The sequence below is a fragment of the Corvus hawaiiensis genome, chromosome Z (genome assembly GCF_020740725.1).
Source record: "Corvus hawaiiensis isolate bCorHaw1 chromosome Z, bCorHaw1.pri.cur, whole genome shotgun sequence".
Classification (NCBI taxonomy): Eukaryota; Metazoa; Chordata; class Aves; order Passeriformes; family Corvidae; genus Corvus; species Corvus hawaiiensis.
The window spans coordinates 37,111,703-37,133,925 of record NC_063255.1 but is presented as its reverse complement, the minus strand read 5'-3'; the positions used below and the strand labels follow the sequence as shown (position 1 = coordinate 37,133,925).

The 22,223-nt window shown below is 36.2% G+C and overlaps 1 protein-coding gene across 2 annotated transcripts in view; it reads right to left on the bottom strand.

Annotated features, from left to right (window-relative positions):
* Positions 1–4,054: 4,054 nt before the first annotated feature.
* Positions 4,055–22,223, bottom strand: part of CNTNAP4 (contactin associated protein family member 4) — a 219,476-nt gene continuing 201,307 nt past the window's right edge. For both annotated transcript variants that reach the window (XM_048291917.1, XM_048291919.1), the window contains 3 exons: positions 14,368–14,586; positions 13,936–14,007; positions 4,055–10,886 (listed from right to left, as the gene is read on the bottom strand). In XM_048291917.1, coding sequence (XP_048147874.1) covers positions 10,693–10,886; positions 13,936–14,007; positions 14,368–14,586 — 485 coding nt within the window. In that variant the 3' untranslated portion in view covers positions 4,055–10,692. The remainder of the gene's footprint in view (positions 10,887–13,935; positions 14,008–14,367; positions 14,587–22,223) is intronic.

Genomic DNA, 22,223 nt, shown 5'->3' with positions numbered 1-22,223 from the left:
TTTGCTGAAATACTTTCTTTTTACATAGCCTAGTTAGATATTTATATAGACCTTGATTACAATAAATTAAGTGTTGTCATTTTGAGTAAAAGATGTACTAATGAAGAAATTTGGCTGATTAATGGTATTTATAATGTCACTGGTGTGCTTTTCAGCGCATCCAATCAATGTGATTAGTTTATAGATACAAACCGTTTGTGGAGAGAAATAGGCCCATGTCCCAGTGTACACTGGATCATCCATCTGGAAAGTAATTTTTGAGAAAATGACCTGGGAGTCCTGGTGGAACAAGGTTGAACATAAATCTGCAATGTGCCCTTGCTGCAGGGAAGCCCAGTGGTGTCCTGGCAATAAACAAAGCACTGACAGCAGGTTGAGAGAGTTGATCCTTCCTGCTCTCCTCAGCACTAGAGAGTCTAGGAAAGGGCCACAAAGATGATTAATGCATTGGTGGTCTCTCCCGTGAACAAAGAGAAATGGGACTGTTCAGCCTGGAGAAGGGAATATTCAGAGGGGAATTCATCCATGTACATAAATGACTGAAGGGCAGGTGTAAAGAAGGCTCTTTCCAGTGCTGCCCAGTGACAAGACAGGAGACAGTGGGCATAAACAGATATACTGGACACTTTTCCCGAACATCATTTTTTATCATAAGGGTGACTTATGTTACTGAAAGGGGCTGTGAAGTCTTCATCCTTCGTGATTTTAAAAGCAATCTCTTCATGGCTCCAGGCAACATCTTATGGGTGGCCCTGCCTGAGTAGGGAAATTTTAGGTACAAAAATGCTGCTAGCAAGGATTTTCTTGCTATTTTCTAAGTCCGTGAGAGATTTTTCTCTCTCACAGAAGAGGTAGCAGGGAATGTAAACAACCAAGCCACCTGCAACCTTGAAAAGTCTAGTTTATGGTATAGTAGAAAAATATTTTGACAATGGATGTTTTAGGATTTTAGCCAATCACCCCCAAGGGGTGGCTGGTCCTTTGTCCAATTAGACTATGAAGAAAAAAGTCTATAAAAGAGTTGGTAAAATAATTAAATAAATCAATCTTGCTGCCTGCTGGATCTTCTCTCCTCCTCCTCCCTATGGCTGCGGGACACGGTGATATACCGTAGGAACCAGGCCTGTGGTAATAGCAAATTGGATCAGATGACCCCTAGAACTCCCTTCCATTCTATGATTCTGTGAGCTGAATGTTTAGTAATTTTGTTCAAAGTGCTGAACAGGTAGCTGCCCGCTGAATCAAGACAAATGTTTTTGAAGATCTTGCTTATCCTGACTGAGGGAGGATGACCAACTTCTGCCACATGTTCTTAAGGCATTAGAAAGTCTTATTTTGCCTCAAAATTGCTGTCTCTACCAGAGACTGTCTGACATTTGTCTTCTGGAGCAAGAGAAAATGGTTTTGAGTCAGGTGCCTCAGTTCTCAGCAGGAAGTAAGTAGCTAGCATGGTATAAGTGTGTTGACCTAACCCAATGAGAGAGAGCATTATGCATGGATTTCTTACATAATACCATGCCATGCTGGAAATTTGAGAAATTTTTTAACTATAAGAAATTTTTAACTATAACTTCCTGCCAAATGCACTGTTCTTAATGCATCACGTGTCCAGGAGACGCTGTATTGCATCATTGCTTTGTCATTGTCAATTACACAGAACTGTGCTCAGCTGAGCTATGGGGCTCCTAATTTTTTTTATTGTTCTCAGTATTGTTCTTCAAGAGGGTACCAAAAATCATATTGCTGTGGGGTTTTTTTCTGCTAGCAAGCAGAGAAACCATCAGCTCCTTTTCCTCCTTTGCACCATCCACTTCAGGACAGACCAGGTCACTGTCAGCCACCTCCCTGCTGACAGCCCATCAGGTTGTGTGCCTCCTTTCTCAGACCTGAGCAAAAGTTTCCACCCTTGACTCTTGTATTCTTTTTATTGCAGGTGTTCTGAAAAGCACACCATTGACATTATAAATATCATTAATCAACCAAATTTCTTAATTAGTACATCTTTACTTTTACTCAAAATGACAACACTTAATTTATTGTAAGAGAATAAGAAAAGTTTCCAGGTGAGGTATGTCCCTATGTGTCTGCTGTAGGTGACCCTGAAGCATAGTGTCCTGTAGAAACAGCAGCATGCATGAGTCTTCCCAGATTGAAGGTGGCCCTAGAACTGCAGAGAAGAGCTACATGACTGATGATGTCTGGTCAGCTAAAATGGATCTCGTTGTGCTTGGGAGACCTTTGCACCAAAGATAGGTGACACGAGCTTTTCCCATGAATTCAGCCCAGGAGCACTGAAATACAGTTCAGAGAGACACAATTCAGCAAGATATAAATAAAACAAACATGTGAGCTGGCAGTGCAGACACCTATTGTGAGCTAACTCATGGTACAACAGACACCTTATGGAAAAGCCATCTCCATTGCAGCTACCTTATATATAATTACAACTATAGATTCTCCACCAGATATATGATTATGAGCAAAAAATAAGGAAATTCCTAGATGAATTTAAAAAGGCCTGTGTGAAGCCGTAAGACATATTTGCTGCAAGCATGTTTAGTTTTTAAGTATATTACAGTATACCATAGAACCCTAAGGTGAATTTGGTAACGGAGAAATGGCTCTCAATGACTAGTAAGCGTCAGAGTGCGCAGGCAGGTACTGTACAAGCATGCCCTTACTGCCATAATATGCATTATTTGACTCGTTTAAAAAGCATTTCTTTTCTCAAATGTAGCACTTAACCATTCTAGAACAGTGAATAACAAGCATTTACTATGCTTTCCTAATTAGTTTCTAACTAAGTAGGTTTACTTGTAATCATAAAATAAGACTGTGAAGGGAACTCTAGACACTCAAAGATCTTCCTGTTTCAGGGGGCTGTAAATTATTATTATTTTTCAGAGACAAGGTACCAGACATAGAGAGAATGTACATAATCAGCATTTTATGCTGTGCTTAATTTACATATTGAAGTACTTTATTGAGGCAAACAGACAGCTAAGTATCAGCTTGAAACTAAAATTTGTTTGTTTGTTTTTGCAAAAGAAATAATTTAAAGTTGATATGCTTGATGACATGATCCCAAATAAGCACTTCATATGAATTGAAAAATAACCGTTCAACAATACCATAAAAAGCAAACTTCCAGGACTATATAAAAAGTTCTATCAACAAATTCCTGTTCTATATTCTAGTCCTTTTCTACAAATTTTGTCCTTTTGTTCTTATTATGACTTCTGGGAATAAATCATAAATCCCTCACAGTACTCTAAAAATAAATGAACTTTATAATTGTGTCATGTAAAGGAATATATGAAACATTTCAAAAACCCTATTCTATACTGAACTGCTCACTGCCAGTAGAATTTATTTGTAAAACACCTGAAACATAGAATTTTTATGCTCAAGACAATAATTATTGAAAAATTACTTTGAATCAGATGTACGTATTTTGAATTTGAACCTCAAAGCAGAAAAATCTTAGCAACACAACACCAAATAATTTGAGTTGCTGATTTACAGATCATGACACTAAACAATCCAGGTGAGTGTTAGTTTCATAGAGAGTATTTGCTCGGCAAGAATAAGATCCTTTATGCTTTTTATTTGGAACACCATGACAGGAAAGTATTTCGTGTTCCTACCTGTAAATATCAAAGCATTTCACAGGTACAGTTTTTGAACTGCCATAGTGAGGGGACCATGGCTGAATGGATTCCATTTGTGAGATTTAAACCTCTCTTTCTAGTGTCATTGAGTGCAGTAGAGAAAAAAATTATACCATATGAAGAATGTTTAATAACATTTTTAATTAAAAAATAGAGGACGTATCTTGGGGCTGCAACTACTGAAACATTCTGAATGTTTTCTTACCAAGTCTGCAGTTTTAAATTAACTATGAACATTCTATAGAACCCTTTTGAAATAATTTGTTCACAAACATGATGCGATTAAGCTAAAATTGGCAAACCCTTTTCTTTTTACTGTGAGGGTGTTTGGATGACATGGGTAATCAACAAAAAAATACCCCAAAAACCACAAAAGAGCCAAAGACCACATCAGCATATGTTTACTTTTAGATTTGCTGCTTCACATAGAATACACAGTATTATTTTATGTTGATAAGGAGTGTTTCCATGTGCAATAGATATAAAGGCATTAGAAAACAGTAAATTTTTTATCCTGTCTTCCAGAAAATAAAATATGGCATGCCTAGCAGTTACTCATGGTTGGAAGAGTAACTCTATATTAAACTAAAAATAGCAGAAAATAAGAATAATGAAGCTGATGAAGCTACTAAGAATATTAAAACATCTACACATGATATTCCCATTGAACTAATCAATCAGCAGGAAACATTTTGTAAGAATGTAGATGTGTTGTTGTAATTCCTGTTGTGTGTTTACCTGTATGACACCTGTCTTGTTTATTTCAATTATCTCCCATCTATTTAGATGAAAATGTTCTGGGCTCTAATTTTCTGATGTAAGAAGACATGCAATCAAATCTATATTACACCAAATAGTCCAAGGTCTGTTTTTCTACTCTTTATTCATGAGTTACTCTATACATAAAAACCCAGGAAAATTCTATTGTTTCTGACTGAATGAAACAGGACCATCTCCTTAAATAAATGCATTAAAATAAATACAGATAATTAATATCAGTTACCACATCATTTTTTTGCTAAATAAAATATAGGATCTCATTTCTATTATCATGCTATTTATATAAAAGCTTTCATCTTCTAAGGGCTTCACAAATATTAATAAAGCAAGCTAGTGAAAACTTCAGTATATTCTTTGCATTGTATAAATGGAGTGTTAAGGTTAATAGCTTTTTTCAAGGCCATACATCAAAGGGTGGGATAGATATTCTTGGGCTTCTCAGAGTTCAGTCCACAAACTGTAGAGAAGTGTGCTGAAATTCTGTTAGTTATTCAAATAGTTTATAGGCAGGTGTGCACCACTGAATTTATAATACGTAGTGAGGGATGTTTTGCAGATTTGCTGTTTTTAATACAGATTTTAAGATGGCTGCTTTTAGATAAATGAACATTGGCTTTATAAATTGCTTGGAAGGCACTTTTGCTTTTGAGAAAAATAAACCATCAGTTCATAGACTCCAAAAATATTGCATTGTATTTGAATTAAGTTCTTGCACATATCAGTATGTTAGAAGACAAAAATACTGTGCTGTGCTAAGAAATACAACATACAGAGATTACCAGGCCCTATCTAGTATCAGTTAGTTTGTAGAAGAATATATGCATTATTTTAATATTTCTTTTTATGCTGTTACCACTTGGTTCTTGATGACAAATTCACAGAGGTGAAATCTGGTGCAACTCATTGACTATTTGCCTTCAATTTTCTCGGATTTCAGAAGGATTTTGAGTATCTGTTTCTCTTCTGCAGATTTAGGAACCTTTTGCTGATGTCCATTGCCTCACCTAATCCAAAGGCATGAGCCCTGCTGCTACCTAAATTCAGGTGTCTGACTGGGAGAAGTACACTTCAATTAAATTGGTAAAGGACATATTAGCTGGATAAAAGATTACTAATTAATTAGAACTTTTTTAGGACACAGGCAGTAGCTTAAATATGATGTTCAATGTAGTGATTTATGTGTGTGTGTTTTAAATTTATTTTGTTATCAGTCAAATGATTTCTCAAGCCCTAGATATAAATAAGAAAAAAACAATTAAAAAGAAAAAAAAAAAAAAGCCCTGTCTTTGTGTGAAAGATGCTACAACATCTTCTATCAGCAGTCTGGTTGTCTACCTCTTACAGTCCTGGAGGAGGCTTCAAGAGCTCATTTTTTGTCCCCTTGAAAAAACCCTGAAAATCTCAACTATTTCTTGAAATGGTGTGATTATTTCCAAATGTAGGGAGTATGGGGAGGATTATTCTGAACTCTAGACATTTTTTCAGTATTTGACATACAAAGAAAACACAAAGAAATACAAAGAAAATGATAAAATTTAAAGAATCTTAGCACTAACTTCATAGCTCATCTACAAACGTTGTGTGTCTGCATGTGTGTACCTCAGAGGCTGAAGGTGATTTTTACTGTGGATTTACCATTCTATTTAATAAGGGCTTTAGGAATGATTTGTTCAGTGTTATTTATACAAAATGTTAGAAACATCAACATTTCATCATACATCGGAAATTCATATTAATTTACATGAGATTTTATGTCAGCATTTGACAAAAGGGCATCCGTCTCTCCGTGATGACATTGTGATGTCTGATTCTTTTCTTAAAAATGGGAAGATCAAAGATTAAGAGTTTTGGGGAATGTATCCAAAGAACAGTGCCAGTTCTTGTCAAAAATTACTTTTCAGACAGTCCTTCAAGAATAAAGATGAGTATGTCTTCTTAGCAAAGCACAGTTTTTAACAACTTTGTTGGTTTTTTTCTGTTTCTCATGTTAGCAGCTTCACAGTTTCTGTACTCAAACTCATTAAACCCTTCTTTCCTTACCACCACCACCAAAAGGCCCTAGGAGAATGTTCTAAAAAGACAAAGTTAAAAGGGCACGTCCTTTCTTTTCTGTATTCTTTTAAGCATGTTCTTTTGTGTACTTAAAAAAAAAAAACAAACACTGAAATTACTTCCATACCTTTATATGTGTCTTTTCAGTCAGCTCTAGTTTCTGTAGGATTTTTTACTTTTCTTCCTTCTTGATAATGCACAATCTCATTAAATGATCAGAAACACTAAGGAATTATCCTACTTTTGGCTGCAGAATTAGGTGCTTAATTTGAAAACTTATGTCACGTTTCTGCATACTTACTCCAGAGAATGTCGAAATGCACTTAGAGACTAGAGCACATGCTTTTTCAGAATTAGGTTTTCTGACTTCAGAAGCATTTTGTTACAAGCATTTTTTTCCTGTAGCATCACATGGCTTATGTGGCCATATCTCTTCCTTGAGTGTAAACAACTATAATTACTTCTAAAGGTAAATAATTTTATTTTAAAAGGATATTTTCTTATCGATCCTCTGCTAACCTGCAATAGTTGCATCTTCTGAATTTATGCAGTTGATTCCTCAAAGGAATTCTGTCTGTTCTGTCTTTTACATGCCTTTTTCCTTGTACATCACTGCTGTGAATAACGATGTTGTAAATTTATTTTGACTGTGACTGCATTTCATGTTAAGTTGTGTACTGGTTTATAACATAGTCTTCATTTACACAACAGTGGATGTATTGGAAAATGTTTTCCCAAAACCTAACTAAATCATATTTATACACTAAATGTTGAGTACATAAATAATTATAAGCCCTTTTTAGCTAGCGCCCACACAAAGCTTTAAAAATGTACCAGCATACATGCCACTATTTATTTTCTAATGTACTTAAGAAAAAATATATTTGCCATGGAAAATGTGTGAATGCATAGCAAATCTGTCACATTAACACTCCGAAATTCCTATAAATAACCACACTCACCAATATATTATGTGCACTTCTACATATATTTACTGTTGGGAAAAAAAAATCAGTATATTGTTGTCATTTTTAAACTTTTTAATACAAATTCTTTTAAAAAATATTTTCCTCACTTTATTTTAAAAAGTCTTTATTAACAGTGAGGTGAAAAGTCACACAATGGAATAGAGAATCAAAAAAGGGACAGCACAATGTTGTATGACATTTTAGCGCACTTCGGTGCCACCATTTTTTATCCCCATAGAAATGCAGCAAATAATGAAGAATGCTGCTTCATTGATTTCAAACATTTATATTTTAGATTGAGGTGACAAACATATGATCACTGTTCCTACAGATGAAAATGGGCATTTGCATCTTCAGAGAGACGTAATTGTTTTATTCTACAAATCTACAGACATTCATTCAACAAAATCCATATATCTTTTCCCTCTTAGAATCCTTCACAAAATAAAATGCCTTAAAAGAAGACTTTGAATGAAATAATATGCCACTCACACAGGCATTTTTGTCCTCCTCCACCTTTTGTAGCTAGTCTGTGAAATAGGAATTTTACTAAGCTTTTCCCTTCCTGTTCCTTTTAAAAATTCTGAGGAACAGGGAAAGAAAATATTCATTTGGAAGAAAACAAACTAAGGGATGAGAATTTTCTCTCCATGAAGACCCACAATAAAACTTTACAAGGCAATAAAACTAAGAGTAAGTGATTGAAAAGTTAGGTTTACATTCTTCCAACTTGTCCTGTTGTGGGTAAACTTTAGGCTTTATTAGGTTTATATGAGCAACCCTTATATGAGAGTTAAGATAAAAGATGATCTGTCTTTTATCATTCAATCAAAAATACTTTGGTGTACTATAATCATCGTTTTATAGGTTTTGTCCCACATGGTTCCTGCATCCCACAACAACAGAAATGGAGTTGACTGGGACACATCCCTGCAGATGGATCTGTTGATGTAAGTGGCACTAAAATGTGGATACCTACATGTCTATAGCAGGAAGGGAAAACCTCCTGAGATGCAGAGGCTTTGGTTGCAGAGAAGTCCATGGAAGGACTCCTCTTGAATTTAATACAATTTAGGTCAGAGTCTTGAAAAGGAGTTGTAATTTTCACTTTAAAGTAAGTAGATGAGAAGGTTCAAAGTAGTAAACTTAATAATTCAACAAACTTCTTGCCATGACCCATGTGAGGCTTTCACCTCCACCACTTCCCATCCACAAACAGGGTATTTTCGTCACGTATTGGGAATAGTCCAATAGTCCAATAGTCTGATCTTTCTAAAGGTGACCTCTCATCATGAAGCAAACTGTATCAAAATCCACAGCATGGATACAGTTCTTGACCCTGGGTCCTGAGCCTGATTTATCTATCACAGATGCAAACTGAATTGCAAAAATGAAAACAAGAAAGCACTACATGTTAATCTGAACAATTTACAATTGCAGAGCATCCAGGCACTCAAAAAAGGAAATAAATTGTTCCTAAAAAATAAGTAAACCTGTACAGAAGGAAGTAGAAAGAATGGTAGAATTCTGAAAATAGAAAGTAAAGACTAATGGAAGAAAGTAAGTTTTAAATGAAAATATCTGTTGGACATTTATATTTACAATTAGCATTTATGTTTCCATGTCTTTATAATGTTGTTAGGCACCTATGATAAACATTTTCTACATTTCACAATCTAGGGTCTAGCTTTGATTCTTCGAGTAGAAAAACAATGACTGTTCTCATTGCTTTCAATGGGAGTAGATATAAATAAATTCTGGAAGATATTTCGATTTTAAACCCAAGTCTACAAGGTCACAGAATTCCTGTTTGTTTTCTCAGATCCAAACTCTAGACACCCAGTCATCTGATTGGGGAAAACCGAAAAATGCTTTGTGTGGGTTAGTTACCTAAAAATTATCATCTAATGCCATTTATGATGCCTACCATCCAATTCCTGTATGTCTCTTCCAAAAGACACATACCTTCTGCAAAATCTGTGACATTCACATCAGGCCACATGGGCATCTCAAATACCCTATAGTGTCTGAAGTGACGTTACAATCTTCTCCTTAGACAACTTAAACCTAGCCTTCATATCTAATAATTTGTACAACAAAATAGATAGCTTTCATTTACTCTGTCAGCATAGTAAGCACCTGTTTAATTTTGAGTGGTGTAATCAGACCTTATCTCACAGAGGTATAGTAGGTACTATTAAGAGTGAAGAACAAACGTGTTCATGTAGCAGACGCTGTATAATTTCTGTAACTTAGAACAAATTAGATTTGAGGTCTGGAGCAAATCATAGATACAAGAGCTCCAGAGACTACATCCCAGATAGTGCAGGGAGCATTACTTCTTGACAGAAGCATCATCACTAATTTCCAGGGACAGTAACCTTGATCATATTTAGGTGTTTTCACTCTCGATAAATTAACTATTGTTAGTCTATTACTTGATCTTTCCAAGCATAGGTCTTGCCTTTTTTCCCCTCAATTTTATTCAAAATACCAGAATGTGCATGAGTCTCTTGGTGCCATCACCTGACCATAAGTGAAAACCTACTGCAAAAAAGATTTTAAAACATTTCAACCCACTGTACACTCTTCACTTCTGCTAAGCCTGCCAAAAGGAAGGGATAATGACAATTATCAGTCCCAGGGGAAATAAACACAGTTCATTTTGGACACCAAATGCCATGGCTCACAAGCAGATGCTGACACGAGCCAACAACAGCTCAAAAGGCATTTTCACTTTGAGGAAGTAAGAGGGATCACCATAATGCAGCACAGCAGAATTTCTTTAGTAACACAAAGTGTTAGAATCTACCTTTCACCTTGAACAAAAATCATCAATCAAATTTTAAAGAAAAGGATAGGAATAAATTCATAACAATTTTCCCATTCAAAAATCATATTCAGTGTGTACATTAAACTTCAGTTGTAGAAGGTCACATTAGAACAGTCGGAAACTACCAACAATGAAATTGGTTACAATATCTAATTCACTGTTACATAAAATGCATTTACGGTATAATAGCTAAGAAATGCATGTAATTTAAAGAGGCCCGCTACAGCAATCACTGAGACTGAACATATTGAGTATAGTAAGTCTCAAATCCATTGCATTTAGAGTAGTGTGCAAGAACTTTTTCTGTCCAGTGAGAGCCCCCCTGGTTTAGCAAGAAAGTCAGACTGTCACATTATTATATTAGATTAAATCAAATCATTAATGACAATCAGAAGAAGTATTCCTTTTGATTTTCATTGGCTGTGTTTTGCATGCTGAGCTCACTTTTCAAAGCAGATTCAGCACTGTCTTCATTTTCAGATCCTTTTGCCTCATTTTTTGAGTATATGCCTTTTTTTTTATAAATGCGTATGGCTATGGCCGTGATGCAAAATAGGATGAATATGACAACTGCTATCACACCTACAAGAAGAAAAGAGAAAAAAATAATGAGAAAGGACAGACAAATAGTAGGCCAGAGAGTAGAACAAAGAAGAAATTACTACATCACATAATGGAAGGGTTTACAGGAAAGCCTGAGAGATGAGAAGCCGTATCTGCTTTCAAATCAGAAACAGCATTGTAGCATAAGCTTCATGCTGATTGTTTTGAAATTTTGCACACTATTAATAATAATAATAATTTTTAAAAAGTCCACAGAAAATTATGATTTCTGAAGTTTTTGAATGGAAAACCACTAGTGGCCTTAGAGTATTTTCAATGAGAGGGTTTCTTTTTCTCCTTTACTATCCAGCCCTAGATCTCTGCTGGTCCGGAAACTCAAGCCACTGCAGATAAGGAAGAGCAACGTGAGATACTTCTCAGAGAGATAAGCATGACCTTCCAGACGGCCAGCCCACCTCCTCTCTTCCTCATTCATTCTGTCATAATGGTCTTAGGACCTTAGGTTCATGGGACAAGAGGACGGGCAGGAGAGGAATCTGAGGAGAAGTGAAACAGAAGGGAAATGGATCATGCTTGTCAAAGAGGCAGAAAGTAGAACTAGGCCGTTGGGATGAAAAGAGCACTAAGCAGTCTGGAAAACAGTTGTAATGCAGTGGCTCAGCTATACTAGACAAACGGACAATCTATTGTACAACTTGGTCACCACTGCAAGAAAAATAATAATACCTAATCCCTTAGCACTCTAGATAAAAACAAAGCATCCAAAATTCAGCAATGTCATTTTTCTTGTTCTCTAATATGAGCAGCCATCCATCATTGTAGGAATATAAAGGTTTTAATACAGTATCCCCTTCTCTGAAATGAACTTTGCAATCTAAGTAAATCTTGTTCTCATTTAGATTCATTAGAACAGTCATTCTTTTCTTTCAATCACAGTAAATGCTCTCTCAAAGGACTTTTCTATAAACATGTTTTGGCTTAAGTAGCTGAACTGGTACGATTTTCAGTTTTACTCATTTAAGGGTACTTAACATTAAACTTTTACTGAATATTGCACTGCTTACTTTGTTTTGACTTTTAAACAAACATAGTTAAGCAGTAGAAAAATGGTGAGTGGATATTCCCAAATGTGTTTAATAACAATAAAATGGTACTGTTATTATTATCATCTTAAACGCATTGTAACTATTGTAACTTGAAGTTAAAAAATGACTTTGTTGTTAGCACACTTAAAAATCCCCACCCACACTAAGTTACCTAGTACTTAGTGATCTGTATGTACAGATACTTATGTAAAATAATACTAATCTTTTGAAACAGTAAAGCAAGTTTTGACAAAGCTACGTGTGAAAAACTCAGAAAACATATTTTTAAATTCTTACCTTCCTGCAATCAATGGTAAAATTCTCATTTGATGTGTATAAAATTATACAGCTGTAAGTATCACTTTAAAAGCAGGGAACCTTCTAGGCTTAATAATCTCTCATTTTAGTATCTTTGGTACTAGTCTCTTAAAGGTCACTAGTCATGCAGTGTGCTTTTGGCAGGCACTGACCATAGCAGGTTTCACTGTTTAAATCGAAGACACACAGGTGACTGCAGGTTCTTATCTTAACTCAACCATCCATAGCCCTAAACATTTTTAACCTCAATAAGAAACCTGGACAGTTTTATTCTACTAAATTCCAATATTTCATTTGTCTTCTGAGGCTTTAAAAACTCTTAGAAAGTAAACCTTCTCAAAATTTAAAATTTAAAAGACTGAGGGGATGACCCACTGCCCTCTTTCTGTCAAAGTATCGATGCAAATTGAAACAGAATTATACTGCCACTACATCATCTTCATGAGTGAAAACAAGTTTTATTTCCTCACCTCCTCCCAAAAGAAATGCTCCTTGAAATTCTCATAGAGGATGATTGTCACAGGAGACAATACTATGCCTTGCAAGAAAATTGGAACTGATAGAGACATATACTTGCTTCAATACCGGTAAAAGGAGTTGAGTTTTTCCCGAGGGTCCCCAATACCAAACTGTCCCTATTAGGCTCACTTGAGTACTTATTTCTGCTGAAGAGACAGAACTGGTAGGTTTCATATGAAGATCCATATGAGATGGATCCTTCACACAGGATTCATATGAGATAGATCTTAAGGACAATCATCCAGAAAGGCAGAGTAATGGAACCTGTATATCCTGATTATCAGTCCTGTACTTTAAGCACAAGCATCTATCCTAAGCTTTATACTGTATTTGTTCTGACAGTCATAAACAGTAAAGGGACTATCAACATATTCACTTCAGAAGTGACTGAATTTTACATGGTTCTTCCTCTATTCCTCTGATAAAAAAAAAATTATTTTGAAAAAAGTTATGAATCATCATTTGTAGTTCTATATGAGCTGATAGAAATGTCCAAAAGAAATAGAAATAAAATGAAGAAGAGATATTTCAAACCAACAGCAATTATTTTTATTATTATTGTTTTAACATGCATTTTAATTTTAAGCTGTAAATCAATGCAAGTGAAAGTCCTTCCAAGAGTACATTGCCTTCCAAATAGGAAACCAGGATGAAATTTCCTCAGACTGTCAGAGGATTGATTCAAGCAGTATTAAATACCATATTCTCAAGAAAAAAATCTTTGTTGCTCAGATATATTAAAGAAGATTTTGAACTTGACTTTGTAGCAAAAGGTAATTTTTGGTAAAGTCAAGAAGAAACAATGGCTCTTTCTTAAATACATACTTTTTTCACAACAAATCCAGGTACCTTTTAAAGTCAGAGACACCACTATTATGCAGGTTGGAATTCCGTCCTTACTACCTTGTTTTTCAGCAGAATATTTCAGTATATGGAAACACTTATGGCATAAATTTATGTAATAAGAAAATAAAAGAGCGATCAATTGTATTTTAAAACAATGCTTGATTTTTATCTGTCTACCAATTGCAGTAAAAGGAAGATCTTTTACTACTCTCTGTATGCACACAAAGCTAAACTGACTTCACGTCATCATTGACATATTCATAGTTAGAAAAAAAAGTTTCCTGTAGAGTCCCCATTACCTCCAATAATTGCAGAGTCACTTCTGATTGCATTAGCTAAGGGCTTCCCCTCGTCTATTGGTCCAGAGTGATCTGCAGCAGGGAAAAAAAAAAAGAAAATGACAGAAAAATAGAAGACTTTTTTTTTAAGAAATTCTCACTCTGTTACAGCTCATTTACAATGTGGTACAGTGGCAGTAGTGTGGGTCAGTAAGCATGTATAGAACAACAATGTAGATAACACATTGCAGAGAAAAAAAGAAAAACGTAAACATTCAGACAAATTGAGAAAGGCTAGAGAAAAGGAAGTAAGTACATATAAAAGAGAATTATTTACAAAGTACTCCTGAGATGTTAACCTGCATGAAATAAAAAGTCAGTTGTGATTCAGGTCATGAGTACTCTATTTAGATTTTGCTTCAGAGATCAGAACAAGTGATAACCATATGCTACCTGCAAATGAATGGGTTGTTTCACTTGATGTTGAGTCAGCTCCAGTTAAAGCACCACAGTTGGATTCAGTGAAACGCCCTTTTACAATGACAGGGGCTGAGCTGCTGTGGTGCAGTGCAGCCTTCAAAGGAGCAATGTGGTTGAACTGCACTGAAGAGAGACAGCCAATAAACCCCTGAGAGTTTGCCTTCATAATCTCCTCATCTACATCGCTGTTTTCTGTTAATCAAAAGGAACAGAAAACAATTAATCATAGTGCGAATGTACAAAATAAAGTGTCAGAAGAATAAATGAATAATTAACCTGTGTTCCTCTGAGTATATTTGAGTTGCAGCAACATATGTAGATTCACTAAATTCCTTTCTTGTCTGACTTTAATGAAAAGACAGTCAGATATATTCAAACCCCCCTTTTTTCGAACAGATGACAGTTGCTAATCTGCTGAGGGAAATGCTTTTAAATTACTACAGCAAGTTCCAAAGCAAAAAGTTTCTATTGTAACTAAAGAATTTAAATTAAAATGCAACACTTTTTTCATTCTGCAAAAATATAACAATGAAGAATGAATTCTAGAAAAATACATTTTGTTGGACTTCTTCTCATAAATAAACATTTTTGGAACATATTCATTCCATAGATTCCTATATCTACTCCATTCTAGCACCATCAAGTCTGTCAAAACAAAAAAAATTCTCTGAAGATCTCAGATCCTGGAAATCCATCAAGATATTTTTTGTGACATTTTATAAAATTAATAGTGTTCCAATTTATTATACATTTTAAAACATGATACCATTATTATTACAACAAAGGGGGAGGAAAAAAAAAGAAGATACCTCCTCACTTATTCTCCTGAATTGCCTTTCTGAATAGATGATGCATGTACACTGAATGTTAGAACTCTCAATTTATTCACCAGGTAATGCTCACTAATGCACCACTTTTGATGTGGAAAACAAACAGTTTATTTACTCTCACAGTTCTAATTTAAGCACAAACTCTGCAAGTACTAGTTATAAAAAGAGGACTCCTAAGGGAAGTAAATTTGCAAATAAAATGGGAATTTCATCTCATTAATTTTTGCTTCCAATTTATCCTGGAATCCACTAATGATGAACCCGTGATCTTTACAATGGCTACCATAATAATTTTAAGTTTTACAGTACACCCCTTATTAAAATCTAGGTTAATGGCGAAAAATGGGATAATGTGTTCAGGCAGAATGTTGCAAGATAGCAGAGCAGCATTTTCCTCAACTAAACTCTGCTTATTGCAGTGATGATATACTAACATATAGATATATGTCAGCCAAAAGTCTGCCCACCTACGCTGATGGATTACATAAAATGTTGCCTGCTTAACTGTCTCTGCTTTGTTTGCAGCTTTTCCCGATATTTGCCTCTATGCAATGAAGGATCTGCTATGACGGGACATCTTAAGAAAAAGATTAATACTGGAGTGGCAAGAAAACATTGTCCCAAACCCCCTGTGATAAAAATATATACCTCTAAATATGAGTAAGATTGAAAACCTCAAGAGGAGAGTGGTTGCTACTATTTTTCAGTTCCTATATGAATCATTTATTAAACTGCATATATGTATAATAGGAAAGGAAATATTTAAAATCCTTTGATTTCACCTGACTCCTTAACGAGAAAATATTTCTGGGATAAAGTAAAGCTTTATATTGGATCAGGCAATCTTGATGATGAAAGTGAAAGGGAAGACCATCATCATCCACTTTCATGCTAAAGTAAAATTTAACTGATTGAAAATAACACTCAAAACCACTCACAAGTTGTTTATTGGAAACTGTAGATTACAGTAAACTGAAGTTACGCATCCTTAAGTATCTTAGCAGCAATTCATTTGCTAAGTGTATCCAAGATCACCATAGACAAAATTATTCCACCTACATTGTCTTCTTAAGTAAAACAAACAAAAAATCCCTCAAAAGCAAAACACACTCAGTAACTCTCTTTATTTTGATGTCTTGAAGTGGCTACCTGAAAAGAGGCTAGACAAGATTAAGAGAGTGAAAGCAGGTATTAACTGAGGGCCCTTCAATATGTACTTCAATAGTCAAAAGCCTCCAAGGGTCTTCACCCTTTGACACTGAGTCACGGGTTTTTCACACTTTTATAAGTTCAGTCTATTTGCATATCAGGGTTAATTCTCCAATCACAATTTCAGGTAATGATGCAATTACCCCAAGTTTCCTTCCCCCATTCAGAGGCTTAGTTTACATATTTCTGGGCCTAGGAACACAAGGTGTCATTGAGTCCAGGCCCAGAGAGGGTTTGTCATGTCTAACCAGGATATGAGAACAGTAGTTAACATGCTATGGAGTTTTAGAGTTACACACTAAAGCAGTACAGGATCTGAATAAAAGCTAAATCCTAAGGCCTCACTTTAACTCTGCTTCAACCATTTGTCCTCATGAAGTAGTCAAGCAGAAAGTCAGCAGACACATAGCTCCTATCAGAACATGTTAAGACAAGAACTGTGATGCTTCCTAATAGCTTTAAGCCTTATATTATGTCACCCAAAACTGCCCACAGCACTCGAGGTGAGGCTGCCCCAGTGCAGAGCAGAGCAGCACAATCCCCACCCTTGCCCGGCTGGTGATGCTGTGCCTGATGCACCCCAGGACACAGCTGGCCCTCCAGGCTGCCGGGGCACTGCTGACTCATGTTCAACTTTCCATCAACCAGGACACCTATGTCCCTTTCTGCAATGCTGCTTTCCAGCAGCTCATTCCCCAGTCTGTCTTTACATCCACTACAGATTCTGGAACTTGTCTTTGTTAAACTTCATACAGTTGGTAACTGCCCATCCCTCTAATTTGTTGATGTCTCACTGCAGGGCCTCTCTGCCTTCAACAGAGTCAATAGTTCCTCTTAATTTAGTATAATTCACTGTCAAACTTACTGTACCTTCGAGTGCTGCATCCAAGTAATTTATGAAGATGTTGAAGGGAACACAGCCAAGGATGGGGCCCTGTGAAACCCCACCAGTGACAGGTCTCCACTCTGATGTCACTCCATTCACTGTAACCCTTTGTGCCCAACCTATCACTCAGTTGCTCACCCATTACATGATGAGCTCATCCAGCTGTGGGCTGGACATTTTGTCCAGAGAGACAGCTTCAAAAGATTTACTAAAAAAGATTACATCAACTGGCTTCCCTGGATCAACAAGGTGGGTTACATTGTCATGAAAGGAAATCAGGTTTGATAAGCAGGACTTTCCTCTCATGGACCTGTACTGGGTGTGACTGATGACTGCATTGTCCTTCAGCTGTTTTTCAATACCTTCCAGAATAATCTTCTCCATAATTATACCGGGCACTGAAGTGAGACTGACATGCCTGTAGTTTCCAGGGTCAATCTTCTTGCCCTTCTTGAAACCTGGGACAACATTAGCCAGCTTCCAGTCAGCTGGAACTTTTACAGATTCCACCATTCAAAAACAACTGAGAGAGGCCTGGCAGTGACATCAGCCAGCACTTTGAGTATTCTTACTTGAATCCCATCAAGTCTCACAGACTTATAGGGATTCAGGTGGAGCAGGAGATTCTGCACAACTTTTGTTTGAAGAAAAAAACTGAATCATGTTCAAATGCAGAAGAGCTAAGAAAAGTACTTCTCCAACTGAAGATAGTTCTTAAAAAAACCAGAGCTTCCTTGTGTGGTTTTCCTGAACAAACATTTTCAAGTACAGGAAATACATTATTTCATATTTTATTAACTCCTTATGTTTAGACATCTTCACTGCAACAAACACTCATTACTTGTTTCCTCTGCCTTCATGAATTCTTCTTCAGTCTCTGGATAGGACTTCATAGGAATCAGAACCCAAAGCAATCAGATTTCTAAAAGAAATAGGAACTCTCCTTTGAAAGGGTGAGAAACATATGTTCTCCTCAGGACAGTTTCTGAGACAAATTGGGCTGAGTTCCCCACAGGTCATTGTAACTGTGCTTTTCAATGCTGTGTTACTGCAAAGCCATCATATAACGGAAGAAAATTCCACCTCTGAATTTTTTTAAGTGTATGGTTCTTTGGGAGAGACAATATTGGTCCTGGTCAAAAGACACTGTTATTTGTCTAAAAATTTACATTTCCATAAATTTCATCAAATGCATTTTTAAGTAAATTGGTATAAGCCTTGATATGATATTTTATAATAAAAATAAAAGAAACTTTTATTCTGTGCTGGTCATCATGGTATTAACCTTATCTGAGTTTCACTGCAATAAACCACTACACTTCAAAATATTATACATTCCTGATTCAATTTTATCATCAAATTGTAAAGTTTGGAAATATTTGTAATAATTTTCTTGTAGTAGTTTATATTTCAGCTAATATTGCTTTAAATTTATGCTTACATTTTAAATGATCATTCTCTTTTCCATTTTCTGTGCATTTTCTGTGCATACATACCAGTTCTTTTCTGGAATGTGAGTTCTATATATAAAATTTACATTTCAAAAGTGTATGTTTCTGTTTGTGTCAGAGGTACTTAGTTATTTTTCCAGTCAGAAAGCAGATCAGCTACACTGAGATTCTCCGAATTATAACTAAAAAATAATTAAGATTTTTTTATGGTCTATAAACAAGATTTCTAAATTTCTTTAATATATTTTAAGCTACTTAGCATTTGGTAATTGTCCTCATAAAAATAACTACCACTGTATGCATTTTATTACATATTTAAAATTATTCTTCCACCTTTTTTAGATAACACTCTCATAACTGAAAACAACAACCACCTATTTGACAGATAAGAATTAACTGGATCTTCTTATCCAAACAGTTGTATGCAACAGCTCAATGTCTAAATAGGGATTGGTGACAGGTAGTGTTCCTCTGGGGCCCACAGTGGTACCATTGCTGTTCAGTATCTTTGCTAATGACACTGAGACTAGGAGATTGAGTGCATCTGAAGCAAGGCTGTGGATGACACTAAACTGAGTTGTTTAGCTGACATACCTGGGAGATGGAATGCCACCCAGAGGGACACCGACAGGCTTGAGGACTGGGACCAGGTGAATCTCATGAAATTCAAAAATGGCAAGTGCAAAGTTCTGCACCTGGATCTGGGCAATCCCCAGTATCAATACAGACTGGGGGGCACATGGATTGAGAACACCGTTAAGAGAAAGACTTGGTGATGAAAAATAGGATATGACCCAGCAATGCTTGCACTTCAGACAGCAAGTATTATCTTGGGCCGTACATGAAGATGTGCAGTGAGCAGACTGAGGGAGATTATTTTCCTCCCTCCATTCCACTCTTGTGAGATCCCTCCTCCAAGCATTGTGTCCAGTTCTGGGATTCCCAGCACAGGTCAGAGTGGAACCTGTTAGAGCTGGCACAGGGAAGAAACACAAACATGTTCAGAAGGCTAGAACACTTCTCATATGAAGAAAGTCTGAGAAAATTGTGGCTGTTCAGCGCGGAGAAGAGAAGGCTCCAGGGAGGCCTTACAGCAGAGACTTACTGCCTCCCACTCAGTCACATGATGGACCATTTCAGATAATGTTTTTCTTTTCAGTAGAAGATTATTTTGGAAAACGTGTTTTCTACTAGTACGACAGTGTCTCTGGGTGTATTATGATGGCAGAAACATTGATTTAACCAAGCTCTTATACTATTCCCAAGGTATATGGGGAAAAAAAGGTAGATTTATATGGTTTCTGGAGGGGCCACCTCTGGTATATAGTAAAGAAATTCCTCTAAACAAAACCACATGCAACTTAATGTGAAGAAAAACTCCTTTGATGTTCTGATTATATAAAACATATAAGTAGTTCCTATAAGCCTGGAGAAACAATATGAATTAATATATTGCCTATAAAAAGTTGACAAGAGAATTCAACATCTTCTATGTCACATACCACATATTTCTTACGAGGAAACACGAAGGGTGCTGGGCCTGTTTGACCTCAAGAAGAGATGACTGAGAGGGGACCTCATGAATGCCTATAAAGTATCTGAAGGGTGGATAGCAAGAGGATGGATTCTGGCTCTGCTTAGTAGTGGCAAACAATAGGACAAGAGACAATGGGCACACACTGATGCACAGGAAGTTCCACCTCGGCATGAGGAAGAACTTCTTTACTGTGCGGGTGACTGCACTGGCACAGGTTGCCCAGAGAGGTTGTGGAGACTCCCTCACTGGAGGTATTCAAAAACCATCTGGACACAATCCTGTGCCATGCACTTCAGGATGACCCTGCTTGAGCAGGGAGGCTGGACCAGATGACACACTGTGATCCCTTCCAACCTTATTTAGTGATTCTGTAATCAGTTTTCTGCATTTATTTCTACAAAAAAATCTATGTTAACACATTGGTTTACTTTAGGAGATTTTTAAAGAATAGGAAACCGCCATTTCTTTGCAGCAGTTTACTGGCTCAATGTTCAGTACCAATGAGTTTACTTACCAAATTTTGTTTTGGGACATGGGTCATAATTTCTGCTAAAATTTGTGTTTATTAATAATAGACAGAATTGTTTTCAGTAACAGTGGTAACTTGAGTGCCATATCAAATTATAAAAATTTAAGACCTAGAAACTTAGATATATTTTTTTTCCAATAATCCATATTTTGATAAATTTTTTAGTCTACACTTCCTCTAAGTCTACTTGTGGAAGGGCTAAAATCATCAGTCTAACTACAATATTGTGGAAAGTTTAGGGCAGCCTTAGTTAATATATACCACAACCTATACCCTTCTCATTTCATATCATTTAATAAAAAGTGTTATTAAAGAATCTTTGCTTGATCTGGGAATTTAAAAACATATTTTAAGTATTTAACATCTTCACTAGTGATATTGACAGCTGGATTGAGTGCGCCCTCAGCCAGTTTGCCAATTACCGCAAGCAGTATAATGCAGTCGATGTTGGAAGGAAGAGATGACATCTAGAGGTACCTTGTCAGGCTTGAACCTCTGCAAACCTCATGAGCTTCAGCAAGGGCAAGTGCAAGGTCCTGCCCTGGGGAAGGGCAATCCCAAGCATAAATACAGGCTGGGTGAAGAATGGATTGAGAGCAGCCCTGAGGAGAAGGACTTGGGGCTGTTGGTGGACAAGAAGCACAGCATGGGCCAGTAATTTGCTCTTGCAGCCCAAAGGCCATTTGTATCCTGGAACTGTTCAGGGCCAGGTTGGATGCAGCTCTGAGAAACCTTGTCTAGGGGAAGGTGTCCCTGCCTATCACAGGGGGATTGGAAGATGTTCTGGCATACAGCAGGGGTGTTGGAACTAGATGATCTTTTAAGTCCTTTCCAACCCAAATGATTCTATGATTCTATGAAATTACTTTAGAAGAATGAGGAATATTCTTTAAATTTGCACCAGCACCAAATCTTCCTCTATCATTGGGTTTTAACAATGCAAAAGGTGTGAAAATAACAAGGTCTTGAGAATTGTATTCCAAGCTATTGCTATATTCTTTCAAGAACATAAAAACAAATGGTCATTGTAGATAGGTAAATTTAATTTTGATCATTATTGCAGAGAAACAGACATATTTTGAAGAATCATCACTAGACAAAGAATCTCCAACAAAGATTTGACTTACATTACCATATTCTTAACTGTTTGCATCAAAATCTAATCACAGGAAGTTTTTCAAGTACGATACGTGATTAATAGTATTATATCATCTTGTGTATGATTTCAATGTGATGATTTTTTTTCTCCAGAATAAAAAACGAAGTGGTGTTTCTTAATGCTTGATTGCAAAATGAGAAAGAGAGAAGTGTACAATTATTTTTAATGGAACCCACGATCATTTTTTCAGGAAGCATTTATTTGTGATTATATCTGTATTTCAACAAG